The sequence below is a fragment of the Lutra lutra genome, chromosome 12, assembly GCF_902655055.1.
Source record: "Lutra lutra chromosome 12, mLutLut1.2, whole genome shotgun sequence".
In the NCBI taxonomy this organism is placed as follows: domain Eukaryota; kingdom Metazoa; phylum Chordata; class Mammalia; order Carnivora; family Mustelidae; genus Lutra; species Lutra lutra.
This window is the reverse complement of record NC_062289.1, coordinates 64,523,971-64,542,632: the sequence shown is the minus strand read 5'-3', so window position 1 is coordinate 64,542,632 and position 18,662 is coordinate 64,523,971. Positions and strand designations below refer to the sequence as shown.

The window sequence follows — 18,662 nt, the reverse complement described above, 5'->3', positions numbered from 1 at the left end:
GTGGAGGTTCAGGGTTCTGCGGACTGGGGAGGACCACCACTGGCTGCACATGGTGGAAGGTTAGTGACGTGCCACTCCCTGTCCCTGCGGGGGAAGCACCTGCGGGGTCGTAGAACACGCTGTCAGGGTTGATGGAGGCCTCGTAAGGCGGTGGGGGATCATCGGGCTGGTCGATGTCTGGGTACTTATATGCAGTGTAGGGAGGCGGAGGGTCGTGGAAGTGGAACGTGCCGCCTTCCCCATCGTCAGAAAGGTGTAGTGGCGTGAGGCCGGTGCCGAACCCGTCTGGGCCGTAATCAAAGCCAGGGATCCTCCGGCCAAGGTTGAAGTGGTGCACTGCACAACCACAGGGAGACAAGCAATAGAGCCACATCACTCAAAGGCACGCAGCTTAGCCCCCAAGTCACCCACCTCCTCTAGAGCCTGGACCTGTCACCCCAGGCCCAAGGGATCAGGTATCCTGTCACACTCGTATGCCCAGCTTGCCCACCCAGACCCCCTCCTTCAGTCCATTCCTGGCCCTAACCCATGTGCAACCCCTCACTACTTCCTGCCACTTCTGCCGCCCAGCCGTCACCACACCCCTCCACCTGAGGGTCTCTGAAGCTGACCTGGTGGGAACTGAGGGTCTGAGGAAGGACTATGCTGGCTCTCAGTGCCGTAAGGCCCCCAATTGCAGCTGGCACAGCCCCTCAGCATTCCTGCCACCTTGACTCAAGAGCCCTCAAGCCCTTGGGGTCTGCAAACATCCCACCGCTCCCCACATGGACTGGGGGGACTGGGTGCTGGGGAGCCTGGCTTGCTTGCTGAGACAAGGAGCAATTCCAGCTCTATTGAGGGCACAGGCCTCTCACTGCAGAGAACTTGGGCTGAAGAGGGCAAGTCACACCCTAAGCTGCCTAACAGTTCTGGGTATCTGCTGCTCTGCCTCCTCTCCACCCCGCAGGTGGCCCACTCACGGTCCAGGCTGCCAGAAAAGTAACATCACTGATCAGAACACACAACAGCAGCTGTGGGTCCTGCTTCAAGGCCTGGAGGGGCGGGGAGCCTGGAGGCAGCTGGCACTGACAGTGTGTCCCTCCCTTCACATATCCAGGGCCTGATTTCAGGTCCCCAGGACAGCTCCTCCAGCTCCTCAGGTGCTGGGGACAAGCTGGGGCATCCCATCAATATGCTCTCCTTCCTCCTTGCCCCTTCCTGCTTCCTGTGCCCTCCCACTCTCTCAAGGGGACATAGCCTGGAGTGGGGCCTCCACTGGGGCTGTCATTGGCAGCGAGAGCTGCACTCACAGTTGGCTCCAATCAGGGACTCAATGCGTTCCCGCCGCCTCTGGCGAAGCCGGTGGACCATGAAAAGCAGCAGTGACAGGATGAGGAAGGAGGAGATGCAGCTAACGATCAGACGCATCCCACTGGCCATGGAGTCGAACAGGCTGTTGCCATCTGTTACAGGGAGAGGAAGGAAACTGGCTGTTCTCAAAGAGGGGAGCCTGACCCCCAGGTGCTTAGTGGTACGGGAAGGCCACAGCCTTTCACCACCAGGCAGGTATGTGGAAAAGGCAAGTGCTTCCTGATTCCCTGCACTTGATGATCTTCGGAGAGATGGAAGAAATGAAACAACTCAAAGTCATGAATACTGTGCTAACACCAAAGGAGAGACGCAAATTGTGTGCCAGGAATAATATTTTACCTTCCAGCCTAGCACTAAGTTCCATTCAATGAGCCCCTTCTGCCTAAGAAGCTCTGCTACAGGTCCCCATACCCCCAACCACACAGGACAAAATCAGGCACATGTGACCAAGCTCCTGGACCCTAGACCAGGGATGCTCACCTGGGTGACTCTGTAACTCCCAGGGAACATGTGACAACGTCTGGAGAGACTCTTGGTCCCCACCAACCCCTCAAGGGTGGAGGCACTATTGGCCTCTGGTGGGTAGAGGCCTGTGGTGCTGCTCAGCAGCTTGCCGTGCACAGGAAGGGCCCACATCACAGTGCTCAGTCCCAAATGTTGACTATGCCCACACGGAGAGAGCCTGCCTTGCTCTGGTGCCCACCAGTGCTTGTCTGGTGCTTGCTGTGGGGGGAGCACACGTGGTGAACACAGAGGGAGACGTAAGGGAAGAGAACTTGTGCTGGCTGAGAGCTTACAGGGGGACAGACTTCCCCATGGGCTCTCACTGAGGTGAGATGGGCCACTCGTACCAAGTCACAGACTAACAGAACCAGGAAGTGGTCCCGAGTGTACCTGCCTCCACGACCCAGAAGGCAGGCCACAGACTGTCGACTTCCAACTCTGTGACAGCCATGCAGGCAGATCCCCTCCAAGGAGACACTTCATGACCAACAAGGATTCCATGTGAGAGGCCAGGCTCCTGGGGCCCTTCTACTGCTTCCACTGGCCCAGCCAGCTCCGTATCAATGCACATGGTCTGAGCTCACTCTTGCCCTCCCTCCTCCCACAGGGCCAGGGAGCCTCCCTCAAAGCTGCACTTATTGCTGACAAAACTTGGGAAGTAAACATGTATAAAGGATACATCCTCTCCCCAATTAGCTGCTTTTCTGGTGCCTCTGATCCTCTTCCAGTGTCAAGGGAACATTTTGTCTCTGTCTGTGGGAGGACGACTGTCAGCTCAGGGGGCTGCTGACATGTCTGTTAATTGGTGGCCAGCTCAGAGATCCCAAGGGGGCACCTGCTTAAGCAACAGTCCCTTTGCAATGATTCTTACTAATCACTTCTAAAATAAACTCAAGGACACAGTAAAGGTCCCTGACCATCCCTCCATGGTGATTACCAGGAAGGAGGAAGCATCCCCTAGAAGAAAGCCACCTGCAGTCAGACACAAAGAAGACAGCACTGTCCTAGGAGACAGAAGCCAGCTCTTGGGTCCTTGGGGACTCACACCATGACTGGTCAGCTATAAATGTTGCCTATCCCAAGGTCACAAAGATTTTTCTATGTTTTCTATTTTCTTTTAATGTACTTTTTTTTTTTTTAGAGTATATATTTTTCTTCTAGAAGTCTTACAATGTAAGGTTTTATAGTTAGGTCTATGACCATTTTTAAAAAAAAAGATTTTATTATTTATTTGAGAGAGAGAGACAGTGAGAGAGACCATGAGGGGCGAGAAGGTCAAAGGGAGAAGCAGACTCCCTGTGGAGCTGGGAGCCCGATGTGGGACTCGATCCCAGGACTCCAGGATCGTGACCTAAGCTGAAGGCAGTTGCTTAACCAACTAGCCACCCAGGCACCTGGTCTGTGACCATTTTGAGTTAATTTTTATACATCGTAAGATGTATAGTTAAAGGTATATATGTATATATATATATATTTTTTTTTTTTTGAATATGGATGTCCAATTGTTCCAGCACCATTTGTTTAAAGATATCCTTTCCCCATTTAATTGCCTTTGTACTGTTGTCAATTATTAGTTGACCATATAAGTGTGGGACTATTTCTAGACTATTTTGTTCCAGTGATCTACGTTTCTCTTTTTCTGATAATACCATACTGTTTTGATTACTATGACCATACAGTAAGTTTTAAATCAGGTACCATGAGTCCTCCAACTTTGTTCTTCTCAAAAACTGTTTTAGCTAGTCTAATTCCTTTGCCTTTCTACATAAATTTTATTTAATTTTTTAAGTTTTTTTTTTTTTTTTTTAAATTTCTAAGTAATCTCTACATCCAATGTGGGACATGAACTTGCAACCCTGAGATCATGAGTTATGTGTTCCACTGATTGAGCCAGCCAGGCACTCCTCTACATAAATTTTAGAATCAGCTTGTCGATGTCTGTAAAAAGTCTGCTGGAATTTGGGTTAGGACAGCATTATATCCATAAATGACTTAGGGGTAATTAACTGCCTAATGATATTGAGTCCTATGATCCATGAACATGGTATATCTCTCATCTGATGTCTTTCATCAGTATTTTATGGTCTGTGCATATATTTTGTAAGGCTTATGCCTGAGTCATGTTTTTTGGTGCTACTGTAAATGGTACCTTTTTTTAGATATTTAAATTTCCAACTATTCACAGGTAGTATATATAAAAACAATTGAATTTTGTATATTGACCTTGTATGTGGAGACCCTGCTAAACACACTTATTAGTTTCAGTAACTTTCTTGCAGCTCCTTTGCAATTTTCTATGCAGACAATCATATCATCTACTAAAAAAAAAGATAATTTCATTTCCCCTTGTGGTCTGGATACCTTTTCATTTTCTGGCACTGCGCTTGACCTCCTGTAGAACCCTAAACAGAGTGGTGAGAGCAGACATCCTTGCCTTGTTGAAGGGGATACTTTCCCAACGTCCCAGTTTGGATGGCAGTGTCTCTGTCCTTGTTGGAATACAGGTACTTCCCAGGAGAAAACACTCAGCTTGGGAAGCAGGCAGGAGCCTGCAAACATAACACTAAACAAGAGGCAGGAATAAGCCCTGGACAAGCTGCTCTGGCTGCACAGGAGAACGGCCTGCAGCAACTATGGTCTCATCCAGATGCCCTGAGAGCCCTGTTCTGCTGAGAAGTCCTCAGGGCTTGGCAGGCCCTACAGGTCTTACACAGGCCTGGTCACTGACAAAGCCTAGATGGAGAGGTAAGGCAATACGGATAGACTCCTAAGAAATAGAATGAGAAATACATGTGATGTGGCTTGTAAAAGCCAGTCTTTGACTCCTGTGGAAGGTAAGTGAGCTGGGGGTTCAGAGTGATGTGGCCAGGACACAGGAGACCTGGTAAGCACCTAATCAGTGCTTGTTAGAATCCCATAATGCATCTTATACAAGCAGGTATGATCTACTCTGTGAGACAGGGAGGCCCAAGGGTACCCTCACTGAGTTCCACTCTCCCTGGTAGGCTCTTCTGTACTCTTCACAGCCGACTGCACCTCTAGGACATGTGCCAAAGTGTCTGATTCAGCCAAACCTCAGACACCCTCTGACACTGCTTTGCCCTCTCCCGCAGACGCCCTTCCTGGCATGCAGGGACACTGACAACTTTCTACTTAACGAGAGTTCTAGTTGTTGTGGCTCTCACACACCAGTTCCAACTCCTGTCCCACTAGCACTAAGCAAACCAGTTTCTCCTCCACAGGTGCCCTGGAGGATGGAGATGGCCACCACACCCTGCCCAAGCTTTTCTTCTACGGGGTCCATGAGCTTAGGGACTTCCACAAGGCCCTGTCCACGTCTGTCTCACACTGCCAAGATAAAAAAGCAAATTCATGCTTTTGATTTACAGTTCTCTTGAGATTATGAATTCACAGAGATGCCAACTGCACTGGTGTGGAGAATAATCCGGCATGTTGTATGAGTGTGATGCCCACTAACTGTCATACAGAGCACTCTGCTACCTGCTGCTCTTTTCTTTTTCCTTTGGAAAGGAAAGGAAGAGGGCTATCTAGAGACCACATGCCTGTATAGTGTCTAATCACAAACACCACCTGGTGGAATGGAGTTAGGTTTCTCAAAACTTTCTCCTGAAAGATTTTAGCGGTAGAAATTGATGACTATAAGCAAATAAAAACTGTCATTACCCCCCACTCACCAAACACGGAAAAGAGCTAAAATGGGGACATAAATCTGGAGAGGAGAGAGACAGGTCAGATTTAAAGTGAGCAGTTACAGCTGATTCATGAACAGGCACCCTCATTCAAATTCAAATTCACTGATGTACAATACTGGTTACCTACCTGAGAGCTGACACAAGCCAACCTGTAAGGTGGCAGTTAGAGAAGGCCGGGTCATGTGACACACACATGCTCACAAGAGTAGTTGGCCATCAGAGGAGAAGGGAGTTGAGGGAAATTGGAAGGGGAGGTGAACCATGAGAGACTATGGACTCTGAAAAACGATCTGAGAATTTTGAAGGGGTGGGGGGTGGGAGGTTGGGGGCACCAGGTGGTGGGTATTGTAGAGGGCACAGATTGCATGGAGCACTGGGTGTGGTGCAAAAATAATGAATACTGTTATGCTGAAAAAATAAAAAAAAATTTAAAAAAAAAAAAAAAAAAAAAAAAAAAAGAGTAGTTGGCCATCAAAGCTGGCTGAACAGCTCCATGTTCCAGCAACAAAATGTTGCTATGCCATGTGCCATGAGCTCTCCGAGTGCCCACCACTGAGAAAGCGAAGGAACATCTGGGCTCCAGCTTAGAACACAGAGGCTGACTTGTGACCCACCATCAGTCTCACCTGGGTCCAGGCACATGAACTTGCAGCATTCCTTGGGGTCCTTGCGGTACTGCTGACAGCCCTGGGGCCTCTCACAGAGGGCAGCCACACACATCTCAGGCTCCCCACCATGGCAGGTGCAGCTCAGGCATGGGTCGTCTCCTTTGGGGGTGAAGTAGAACCCCTCATCCACCACATTGTCCTTGATGTCAACGCATGTTTGACCTGCAACATGCACATACATGCATATATGTATGCATCATCGGGCAGCAGACACGACAACAGAGGAGTTAGCAAGATCAACCAGAGAGCCCTCCCAGTGCTGAAGTGTGTGAGTCTGGCCCACAGCCACAGGAAGTGGCTATCCGAGAGAGGTTGTCACTACAACTCGCTGTTAGGACAAAGCCTGATCAGGGCACACCTGGCCATGAGCCCAGACAGCTGGGAGAGAGAAGAGTGCTAGATGCCAGGGAAAAGCCCATGGAGAAGTATTTGATTTCAAGGATTTGCCTAAGCAGTTTACTTAGAGATTTCCTCAGTTTTAAAATGTAGCTGTCATGCATGTTAACCATTTTACAACACATCTGAGAATATGTCTCCAATGACTCTCCCAAGAAGCTGCTGGCTCTGCTTGAAAAAACAGTCCACTAGTCCCGAGAAACACACAATAAACTCTGTGCAGAGCTGTTGTGGGGCAGGAGGAAGAGAAATGGCCATTGCCAGAGATGAGAGGAAGCTGACAGCTCAGAGCCCTAAGCCAGCCCTAGACACAACAGATGCCTGGAGGAAGGGATGAAGGATGAGGCAGGGGCAGCTCTCCGAAAGACACATGCTCAGTGAAAGGCAAAGGGACATGAGAAGATGTTTGTTTCCATCTCCAAATGGAGTAAAGATATCTAAAAACACGCATCACAAATCCCACAACCATGGGTCTGTGCCTCACTTAAGACTGGGGTTGGGGTGCCTGGGTGGCTCAGTTATTAGGCACCTGCCTTTGGTTCAGGTCATGATCCTAGGGTCCTGGGATCGAGCCCCACATCAGGCTTCCTGCACAGCGGGAAGCCTGTTCTCTCTCTCCCACTCTCCCTGCTTGTGTTCCTCCTCTCGCTGTCTCTCTCCCTCTGGCAAATTATAAACAAATAAATGAAATTAAAAAAAAGAAAAAAGAAAAGAAAAGAAAAAAGAAAGGACTGGGGTCAGATCTATATCGCTCATGTGGTCAGGAATATGCAGGGCAAGAAACTCACATAGAACTGATTTCTGTTAGAAGAGGGAGAAAAAGAATGAAGAAAAATGAGCAGCCCTCAGAGAAACATGGGACACCACTGAGTGCACCATCACACACAAAATAGAAGTATCAGAAGAAGAAGAGAGCAGAAGGAGCAGAAAAATGTATCTGAAGAAATAACAGCTGAAAACTTCCCAAACTCCTTGAAAAACAAAACCTATATGTGTAGGAAGCGTAACAAACTCCAAGTTGGATAAATACAAAGAGCCCTAAGCACATCAGACACACACATCATAGTGAAAGTGCTAACATTGAAGAAAATGTGGAAACCTTAAGAACAGCAAGCCAGAAATGACACGTTACTTATAAGAGAACCCCATAAGGCTAACTAACAGCTGACTTCTCGGAACAAAAAAGAGAGGTGAGAAGGCAGTGGTATAACATACTCAAGATGCTCAAAGAAAAAACTATCAGAATCCTACACCCAGCAAACTAGCTTTCAAAACCTGAAGGCAACATAAAGACTTTCCCCAAAGAGACAAGACCTAATTTGTTGCATTCACACATGCCTTATAAAGTAATAACAAAGGAAGTCTTTTTTTTTTTTTTTTTTTGAGGGAGAGAGATTGAGCATGAGGGGAGGGAGGGGCAGAGAGAGAGGAAAAGGGAGCCTCCTAAGCAGACTCCACATGAAGTGCAGAGCCTTACACAGGGTCCGACACAAAGCTCTATCTCTCAACCCTGAGATCATGGCCTGAGCTGCAATTAAGAGTCGGACACTTAACCGACTGAGCCACCCAGGCACTCCAACCCAAAGGAAGTTCTTAAGGCTAAAAGAAAGTGATCCTCAGAGAGGAATTTCGATCTATACAAAAAACCAAAAGGTGCTAGAAAAGGTAATCATGTGATTATGAAAGACAATATAAATGAGTTTTTTTTTTTCTTAAAGATTTTATTTATTTGACAGAGAAAGACACAGCGAGAGAGGGAACACAGGCAGGGGGAGTGGGAGAGGGAGAAGCAGGCTTCCCGCTGAGCAGGGAGCCCAATGTGGGGCTCAATCCCAGGACTCTGGGATCATGACTTGTGCCGAAGGCAGACACTTAACAACTGAGCCACCCAGGTGCTCCATAAATGAGTATTTTTTTCCTCTTAATTGAATGAAAAAGCAATTTTATGAGATACTGTGTTTATGGGGTGCCTGGGTGGCTCAGTCAGTTAAGTGGCTGCCTTTGGCTCAGGTCATGATCTCAGAGTCCTGGGATGGAGCCCTGCATCAGGCTCCCTGCTCAGCAGGGAGCCTGCTTCTCCCTTCTCTCTGCCTGCTGCTCTGCCTACTTGTGCTCTCTATCTCTCTGTCAAATAAATAAATAAAATCTTAAAAAAAAGATATTGTGTTTATAACATAGTATTGGGCCTCTAACATACAGAAATGTAATGTATGTGTTTGCTGATAACAGCCCAAAGGAGGTGTGTGGAAGCAAAGCTGTTCCAGGCTAAGGAAATGACTGGCGGTGGTAATTAACAATGTTTTGTTTGTTCGCAACACTAACAGACATAATGTGTATAATGATAATACCAGAGAAAGAAAGAAAGGAAATTGGGTTTTAAGAGGTAACATTCCACATATCACTGAAATGAACCTAGTATCAATCTGAAGCTAATGTGAATAAAATGTATATTGTAGAATGTATATATAGATGTACATGGAGTTAGTGTTAATAGTTACAGTTTCCTGTGAATATACTAAAAAGCACTGAATAGTACACTTTAAATGAGTGACTTGTAAAGTATGTGAATTATATCATAATAAAGCTGTTAAAAAAAAAAGAGATGATGACTGAGATCTTCTCATCATTAATAAAATATATAAATCCCCAGGGGTCCTAAAAGGACCAATAAAAATAAATCAATTACTTGGGACGCCTGGGTGGCTCAGTTGGTTAAGCCGCTGCCTTTCGCTCAGGTCGTGATCCCAGGGTCCTGGGATTGAGTTCTGCATCAGGCACCTTGCTCAGTGGGGGCCTGCTTCTCTCTCTGCTTCTGCCTGCCATCCTGCCTGCTTGTGCTCTCTCTCTCTCTCTAAGAAATAAATAAATAAATAAAATTAAAAAAAAAAATCAACGACTAGACATAGTGTGATGAAACCTCAGCATATCAACGAAGAGAAACTCTCAAAAGCGACAAGAGAGAAAGATTACCTGCTGTTCTGTGTACTTCCAAGCAATGGTCAGTCAGGTGTGGCCACAAGGAGGGGTACAGGGGAGGCAGGGAAAAACAATGTGCATTATACTCATAGGTTCTGGATGGACAGAGTCATTGCACACCAACAAGGGATCACACAGGAAGAACACCAAGCGTGCTGCTCAACCAAGTGGGGGTGGGGAGCAGAGAAGGAGTGAGGAGCCACAGCAAGTGCTTTACTGGGGCTCAGGGCGGAGTACACAAGCAAAGACATGGGGGGATTTCACTGGAATACTTGACCATCACTAGGTCACAGTCAGAAGGGAAGAAGGAGAACTCACGGCAGAGCCTGACCTTATCACACTGGGGCACCTGGCCACCTGGGCAGGGTGCTCACGGTCTGCTTGTGGAGCAAGAAGATAAGAAGTTCGGGGTGCCTGGGTGGTTCAGTGGGTTAAAGCCTCTGCCTTCAGCTCAGGTCACGATCTCAGGGTCCTGGGATCGAGCCCTGCATCTGGCTCTCTGCTCCGCGGGGAGCCTGCTTCCCCCCGCACCTCTCTGCTTGTGTCTCTGCCTAATTGTGATCTCTCTCTCTCTCTCTGTCAAATAATAAATAAAATCTTAAAAAAAAAAAAAAGAAGAAAATAAGAAGTTTTAAAATTTATAATATACCTAACAAACCAAGGAAAGGCATATGAGAGTTCAGAGTAAGGAACATGCAGAAACAATAAAATACCATCTTCAAAGTCTTGAGAAAAAGTAACTGTTAACCGACAGATCTAGACCCAGCTAAATGAACATTCAGGACTAGGGTCAAAAAATAGAGACTTTTCGTTCAGAGAGTAAAAGAGTGTAGCACTAACATCACAGCCACATCTCAAAGAGCTCCTGAAGAATGTATCTGAGAAATAAAAAGCTGAACCCAGAAAGAAGTGGGATGTGAGAAGAAATAATAAAGAAACTGATGAACCTGTGAGGAAAGGTACATAAATGCTAACTTCATAAAACAGTAAGTGATTCATCTTAGAAGTATAAAAACAAAGTAAACGTAAAATAATGGACAAGTACATGTAAGTCAGAAGCTGGGGAACAACTGGAGCAAAAGCAATATAGAGTGGGGTTTTTTTGTTTTTAAAACTTTTTATTTTTAGGTACACAGGGAGGTGTGTCAAGTGGCTCTTCAAAGAATTGAGCTTTAGGGCTGAAATGGCTGCCACTGGAGAAAAAAACAAAACAAAAAAACCCCTCTGCTTTCCAATTCCAGCTGACGGTGACTTTTTGAGTGATACCCATAAAAGAATTCATTCAAAAGCACACTTGTCCTCAGCAGCCTCTGAGGTCCCTTGGGAATTCATTGTCTAGGGAAGGGGAGGCGTACCCAAGCTGCAGACGCATGGCACGTGCTCTGCAGAACTGGATGGTAAGGGTTGGTTACAACCATCCTCCCAATGTCCCTTTTTAAGCCTTCTTAGAAGGTGGTTCGCACGGTGAGTAGAAAGTAGGCCCCCGTGCAGTTTAGATCTTCCTCACTTGATCAGTGAATGCGAAGTGGCACCGGTCCACTGCAAATTATAGGCTTCATTAGGGAGAAAAGAAATTACTTACTGAGCAGCAAATTCTGTAAATTTGTAATTCAGATCTTAGACTGGCCTCACAACATAGGGTCTTTGTATTAACAGGAAGGAAGTTAGAGACACTGACTGCCTTCAGATTTAAAAAAAAGTAAATCCATTATGCCCTTTAAAAACGTAAGGGTAACCACTAACATGACAGGCATATGTAACACAATTTCTGAACCAGTATAGGAAAAAAAAGAGACTAGAGAAAAGTTGATTAAGTTCATGTAAGTCTGGAGAAGATAAAAAGGAAGAAAAATCCTGTGTAAACAGCAGAGAATAAGGTGCCAAAATCAATTTGAAGACTGAATTAAAAGAGTACAAAAAGGCAAACTGAAAGGAAGCCAGCACAAAAAGATGTAATAATAATGAAAAAAAATGAAAATAGTTCACATGTGTTGAGAGCTTTCTATGTGACAGGGACTGTTCTTTGCACTGCACGTATGTTAACTGATCTCTCCCAACAACAAGGTGAGGTGGGTGCTCTACTACCCCCTTTTCCTGATGTGGAGCCCAACTATTAAGCCTCTTCTCATGCCATTATGCAGCTACCACTGGAAAAGAAGTACAACTTTAAATAAAACCAACGAAAACTAGTATGGATAAAAAGGGACCATTACATTATAATAAAAAGTTTCAATTTAGGAAGCTATAATAATTATGAGTACTTATCCCCCTGATAACATGACCTCAAGACAGATAAAGCTACAAGTAGAGAATTATCAGGGAAAAATGGATGATGTGACATCCATAGTCAGAGATTAAAACACGTCTCTTTCAACAACTGATGTATCATGCAGTCAAAACAGACTTGAACAATGCCATCAATAAGCCTGAGCTGGGGCGCCTGGGTGGCTCAGTGGGTTGAAGCCTCTGCCTTCGGCTTGGGTCATGATCCCAGGGTCCTGGGATCGAGCCCTGCATCGGGCTCTCTGCTCAGCAGGGAGCCTGCTTCCTCCTCTCTCTCTCTCTGCCTGCCTCTCTGCCTACTTGTGATCTCTGACTATCAAATAAATAAATAAAATCTTAAAAAAAAAATAAGCCTGAGCTAATAAATGTATAAAAAGTCTTACGGCCAGAGTTTAAGCACATATGGAATAGTAACAAAAATCCTAACAACAATAGAACATAAATATCATGTTATCTGACCACAATACACATAAGCCACTAAATTAAATCAGAGACTATTAGTAAATACAGTAAATGATCTATGATTAACCTATAATAAGAATGATTTCCTGGAAGGGGGAAATATACCAACTACAAAAGGATAAGAGGCATCTTCTGGAAGGCTGGAAATATTCTACATCTTGGTTTGGGGAAGTTATTACACATGGTATAATTTCAACAAACTTGCACTTAAGATCTGCATACTTTATTGTTTATAAGTACATGGAAAATAAAATTTAATGCCTTATATTAGAAAAAACTAAAAATTAAGGAGATAAGGGTCTAACTCTAGAAGGTGGAAAAATAAAAGGGTAAACCTGGGGCGCCTGGGTGGGTCAGTGGGTTAAAGCCTCTGCTTTCGGCTCAGGTCATGATCCCAGGGTTCTGGGTTTGAGCCCCGCATCAGGCCCTCTGCTCAGCAGGGAGCCTGTTTCCTCCTCTCTCTCTCTCTCTCTGCCTGCTTCTCTGCCTATTGTGAACTCTCTCTCTCTATCAAATAAATAAATAATCATATGATCTATGATTAACCTATGATAAGAATGATTTCCTAGAAGGGGGAAATATACTGACTACAAAAGGACAGAAGGCTCAGGTCATGATCTCAGGGTCCTGGGATCGAGGCCCGCATCGGGCGTTCTGCTCAGCAGGGAACCTACTCCCCCTGCTCTCTCTCTGCCTGCCTCTCTGACTATTGTGAACTCTCTCTGTCAAATAAATAAATAAAATCTTAAAAAAATTAAAAAAGAACGAAATTAATGGCACAGAAAACAGATACACAATAGTGAGAATCCATTACTACCCAAAACCGGTTATTCACAAAGATGAATCAAAGAGTCAAACCTTCAGGAAGACTAATCAAGAAAGAAGAAAGTATAAATAATATTATGAATCAAAAGGTCAAAGTGATATACACGAATGCTTCAAAAATCACAAGAGAATGCTAAGAGAATTGTACGAGAATGAAGCAAAAAATTTAGACACATAGGTCATGTCCTAAATAAATATGACTTATTGAACTGACTGAAAAGGAACCAGGAAACCTAAATACATCTATAATCATTAAAACTAAATTAGTATGAAAAATCTATATCCAGGATATCCACACACAGACACACACACATGCAGGCACACACACCAGTCTCAGCTCTGTCCACTGAAAGGGCGTAAAAGCCATGAATATAACTAGTGCCCAGGTCCTCCAAGGCACTCTGGGAGAAGGCTGAGTCCAGAGAGTACAAGATGAACTAGAAAAAGAAAGCAAACAGAAGGAAAGAATAAAAAGCAATCATCAGTAAAACAGAAAGAGAAAAATCAACGATACAAAAAGCTGGTTCTCAAGAAAAATCGACAGAACTGATAAACCTCTAGCAAAATCAAACTGGGAAAAACACAAATCACCGAGGGCAGGAATGAAATAGGGGACATCACATAAATCCTGCCGTCATAAGGTTAATAAGAGAACACCATGAACAACTCTATGCCCATAAATCTGAGTACTTGAAAGAAATGGATCAATTCTTTTTTTTTTTTTTTTTTAAAGATTTTATTTATTTATTTGACAGAGATCACAAGCAGGCAGAGAGGCAGGCAGAGAGAGAGGAAGGGAAGCAGGTTCCCTGCGGAGCAGAGAGCCTGATGTGGGGCTCAATCCCAGGACCCTGAGATCGTGACCCTGAGCCGAAAGCAGAGGCTTTACCCACTGAGCCACCCAGGTGCCCCAAGAAACGGATCAATTCTTTGCAAACCAGAAACTATAAAAAATTCACTCAATGTGAAACAGACAATCTGAACAGTCCTGTAACCAACAACTAAGTAAATGCTTAATTTAAAAACTAGCCCCAAAAGAAATCTCAGGACCAAGTGGTTTCACTGGAGAATTCGACCACTACAGACAGTGGCTGCAAGAGGGTGTGGTTATAAAGGAATAATAGGGAGGCTCTTTATGGTGCTGGAACTACTCATATCTCAACTGTGTTAAAGGAACCTACACAAGTAGGGGTGCCTGGGTAGCTCAGTGGGTTAAAGCCTCTGCCTTTGGCTCGGGTCATGATCCCAGGGTCCTGGGATTGAGCCCCCACATCGGGCTCTCTGCTCCGCAGGGAGCCTGCTTCCTCCTTTCTCTCTCTCTGCCTGCCTCTCTGCCTACTTGTAATCTCTGTCAAATAAATAAATAAAATCTTAAAAAAAAAAAAAGGAACCTACACAAGTAATAAAATTCTATAAATCCCTCTCTCTCTCACACACAAACATGTGCACAAGCACAAATGAATACAAGTAAACCTGAAAATAGCTGAATAAGATCAGTGGATTATGTCCAAGTCAATATTCCTGGCTGTGATATTATACGACAGTTTTGCAAAATACTCCCATTTGGGGGAATAAGGCAAAATATATTAACGGATCTCTCTAACTTACTTTAAATGCATCTGAACCTACAGGATCTCAATAAAAATGTCAATTTCGAAAATAAATAAATACACACACACATACATATATACCAGCATAAATGGGTCAACTTAACCATAAAAATAAATAATGGTACTCATGAATTATAACCCATCTTATATAATAAAAATCCAAGAGTGCATTCTAATACAAATAAAGAGATTAATAAATGGGGGAGAAGGGAATGCTCTTCCTTACAAAAGAATGCCCACTAGTACACATGGAAGGAATGAGAGTTAAAAAATTGCCAGTACATGGCAGCATCAGCAGGTACAAGTCTGATAAGGAACAGGAATTTTATAGGGCCTCAAAGGATCTCCTCACATATTACTTATTAATTTCAAAATGGGAAAAACTAAGACTTTATAGTACAGAAATCTGGCAGGACAACCTTAATCCAGGGATCAAAGCTAATGTCACCAATGTCAGAGCAAAGCGACACCACATGCCTCATGATATATCTAAGAGACTAAATATACAGACGATGGCTAGGCCATATACGACAATGCAGCTGTGACTCACCACCCCTGCAGCGACCAGCCCAGAACATTGAGGGTTTGGTCGATGACTATGAGCTTGCCTACTTTTTCCCACACTTCCAAGGCAGGATTCAGCAGAGAAAGCCAAGCATGTGCCTCAAATGAATTGGCTCAATCGCCCAGCTTGTCGTTAGCCTGCTCCCAGCTTCCCACCCAACCGCTCCCAATCAGAGCACTGGAAACCTTCAGGGCACTGGTGAAAAGCCCCTGTGATGGATCCACAACTTCAGCTGGAGCTGTGAAGGCCACACACATTAAGATAGCTAGCTGCAAGAGACAGTCTCCCTGAAGGGTGGCCCAAAGGGAAGATCTCAAGCGGAGGGCAGAACAGACATTAAGAAGAGCCCTTTGGAGAAATGACAGATGTTGGCGAGGGTGCGGAGAAAGGGGAAGCCTCCTGCACTGTTGGTGGGAATGCAAGCTGGTTCAGCATCTCTGGGAAACAGTATGGAAGTTCCTCAAAAAGTTGAAAAAAATGGTATCCTACGACCCAGCAATTGCACTACTGGGTATTTACCCCAAAGATACAAATGTAGTGATCCTAAGGGGCACCTGCACCCCAATGTTTATAGCAGCAATGTCCACAAGAGCCAAACTATGGAAAGAGCCTAGATAACCATCAACAGGGGAACTAGATAACCATCAACAGGGGAATGGATAAAGAAGATGTGGTATGGGGTCAGTTGGGTGGCTGGGTGGCTCAGTTGGTTAAATGCCAGCCTCAGGTCATGATCCTGGAGTTTTGGGATTGAGTCCTGCATCAAGCTCTTTGCTTGGCGGGGAGTCTGCTTCTCTCACCGACCTCTCTCCTCTCATGCTCTCTCTCTCAAATAAATAATAAAATCTTAAAAAGAAAAAAAAAAGATGTGGTATATATATACACAATGGAGTATTAGGCAGCCATCAAAACCCCCCCACACCAAAATCTTGCCATTTACAACAATGTAGATGGAACTAGAGGGTATTATGCTAAGCGAAATAAGTCAATCAGAGAAAGACAATTATCATATGATCTCACTGATATGAGGAATCTGAGAAATAAGACAGAGGATCATAGCAGAAGGGAGGGAAAAATGAGACAAGATGAAACCAGAGGGAGACAAACCATAAGAGACTCTTATTCTCAGGAGACAAACTGAGGGTTGCTGAAGGGAAGTGGGTGGGATGGTTGGGATGGCTGGGTGATGGACATTGAGAGGGTATGTGCTATGGTGAGAGCTGTGAATTATGTAAGACTGATGAATCACAGACCTGTACCCCTAAAACAAACAATACATTTGCCAATAACAAAAATAAAGTGGAAAAAAAAAAAAAAAAAAAGAAGAGCCCCTTGGAAAATCAGCTCCACTCTAGGCACAAGGCAGCTACTGAAAGCTGGGGTGCATGGAGGATACCTACAGCCCAGCCCCAAACCTGCCCACACTGACCCCCTACACCACCACTGTAGTAAAAACCCTTCCTACACGCAAGTCCTATCAGAAGGAAAGGCAAGCCTCTTTCCATGGACCAAAACCACCTAGGGAACTCAATCTCTACTGTCCTACACAAGCTGTCTGATCTTCGACGAAATATTACAAGGCATAAAAAAGCCGGAAAAAAATAACCCACAAAAACTCCAGAGACGAGTATATCAATCAAACTACACTCAAATAAAGGAACCATCCCACAGAAAATTTAAAATAATTATGATGAATATGTTAAAAGCTCTAATGGAAAACGCAGATAATATATGAGAAAATTCCGCAGAGATGGAAACTCAGGAAAGAATCAAACAGCAACACCTGGGTGGTTCAGCTGGTTAAGCGGCTGGTGTGGTCATGATCTCAGGGGTCTTGGCATCAAGTCCCTCTGCTCAGCGGGGAGTCTGCTTCTCCCTCTCCCTTTGCCCCTCACCTTGTGCTCTGTCTCTCTCTTTCTCTCTCTCAAATAAATAAATAAATAAAATCTTTTTTTAAAAATAGAAATGCTAGAAATGAGAAACACAAAAAATGTCAAAAATGAACAGGTGAAAAATGCCATCAGTGGGCTCATAAGCAGACTCAGCAAAGCTAAGGAAAGAATTAGTAAAACATGTCAACAGAAATTACTCAAACTGAAAGACAAAAAAGAAACTAAAGAAACACTACAACTAAATGCAATGTCTGATTCTGGACTGGATCTTGGACCAGGAAAGAAGTAGCTATATTGAAACAACTGACAAAACTGTCATAACAAATTGTAGATTACTGTTTAGCACTAATCCCATGTTAAATGTCCTGATTTTGATAACTGTGTCTTGGTTATGTAAGAGTGTGTCCTGGTTCTTATGAAATACACCAAATATTTAGGCCTCGAGGGTTCAGTATCTTTGGTTTACTCTCAAATGGTTTGGAATAAATATGCAAAGAAAAAATGATAAGCAAATGTGGCAAAAACCAAATTAACTGGTGAATCTGCATAGCGGGGTATAGGAGAGGAAGTTCCTTGTACCATTCCCACAACTTTTTCCTAAGCTCGAAATTAGTGGACTCTTGATTAAGGGTGCTGACCTCTGCATAGTCGAAAATCCACGTGTACCTGCTGACTCCCCCAAAAATGTAACTACTAATAGTCTACTGCTGACCCAAAGTCTTACAGATAAACATGAACAATTAACACAGATTTTGTATATGATATGCATTACATACTCTACTCTTACAATAAGCTAAAGAAAAAAGTATTAAGAAAATCATAAGAAAACACATTTTCTAAGCACTTGTTTTTTTTTTAAAGATTGTATTTATTTGTCAGAGTGAGCACAGGCAGACAGAGTGGCAGGCAGAGGCAGATGGAGAAGCAGGCTCCCGCTGAGCAAGGAGCCCGATGCGGGACTCGATCCCAGGACGCCGGGATCATGACCCGAGCCGAAGGCAGCAGCCCAACCAACTGAGCCACCCAGGCGTCCCAGAAAACACATTTTCAACAGTATATTGTATTTACTGAAAAAAACAAAACAACAACAACAAAAAAACCCCACATATAAGTGGATTTAAACCCATGTTGTTCAACTCTGTATCTAAATAACAAGTTATAAAGTCTCCCACCTCCCAGGCCCATATAGTCCCATAGAGTATGGTCTACCAAACACTCAAGGACAAGATGATTCCCAACTACTGCAAACTGACTTAGAAACTCGTAAAAAAGAAAGCTTCCCAGGGCACCTCAGCAGCTCAGTGGGTTAAGCCTCTGCCTTCGATTCAGGTCGTGGTCTCAGGGTCCTGGGATTGAGGCCCGCATTGGGCTCTCTGCTCAGTGGGGAGCCTGCTTCCCCCTCTCTCTCTGCCTGCCAC

General features: G+C 44.5%; 1 protein-coding gene across 5 annotated transcripts in view; it reads right to left on the bottom strand.

Annotated features, from left to right (window-relative positions):
- The window catches only part of DGCR2 (DiGeorge syndrome critical region gene 2), an 88,209-nt gene that overhangs the window by 4,235 nt on the left and 65,312 nt on the right, over positions 1 to 18,662 (bottom strand). For all 5 annotated transcript variants that reach the window (XM_047696265.1, XM_047696266.1, XM_047696262.1 and 2 more), the window contains 3 exons: positions 6,194 to 6,397; positions 1,290 to 1,442; positions 100 to 336 (listed from right to left, as the gene is read on the bottom strand). In XM_047696265.1, coding sequence (XP_047552221.1) covers positions 100 to 336; positions 1,290 to 1,442; positions 6,194 to 6,397 — 594 coding nt within the window. The remainder of the gene's footprint in view (positions 1 to 99; positions 337 to 1,289; positions 1,443 to 6,193; positions 6,398 to 18,662) is intronic.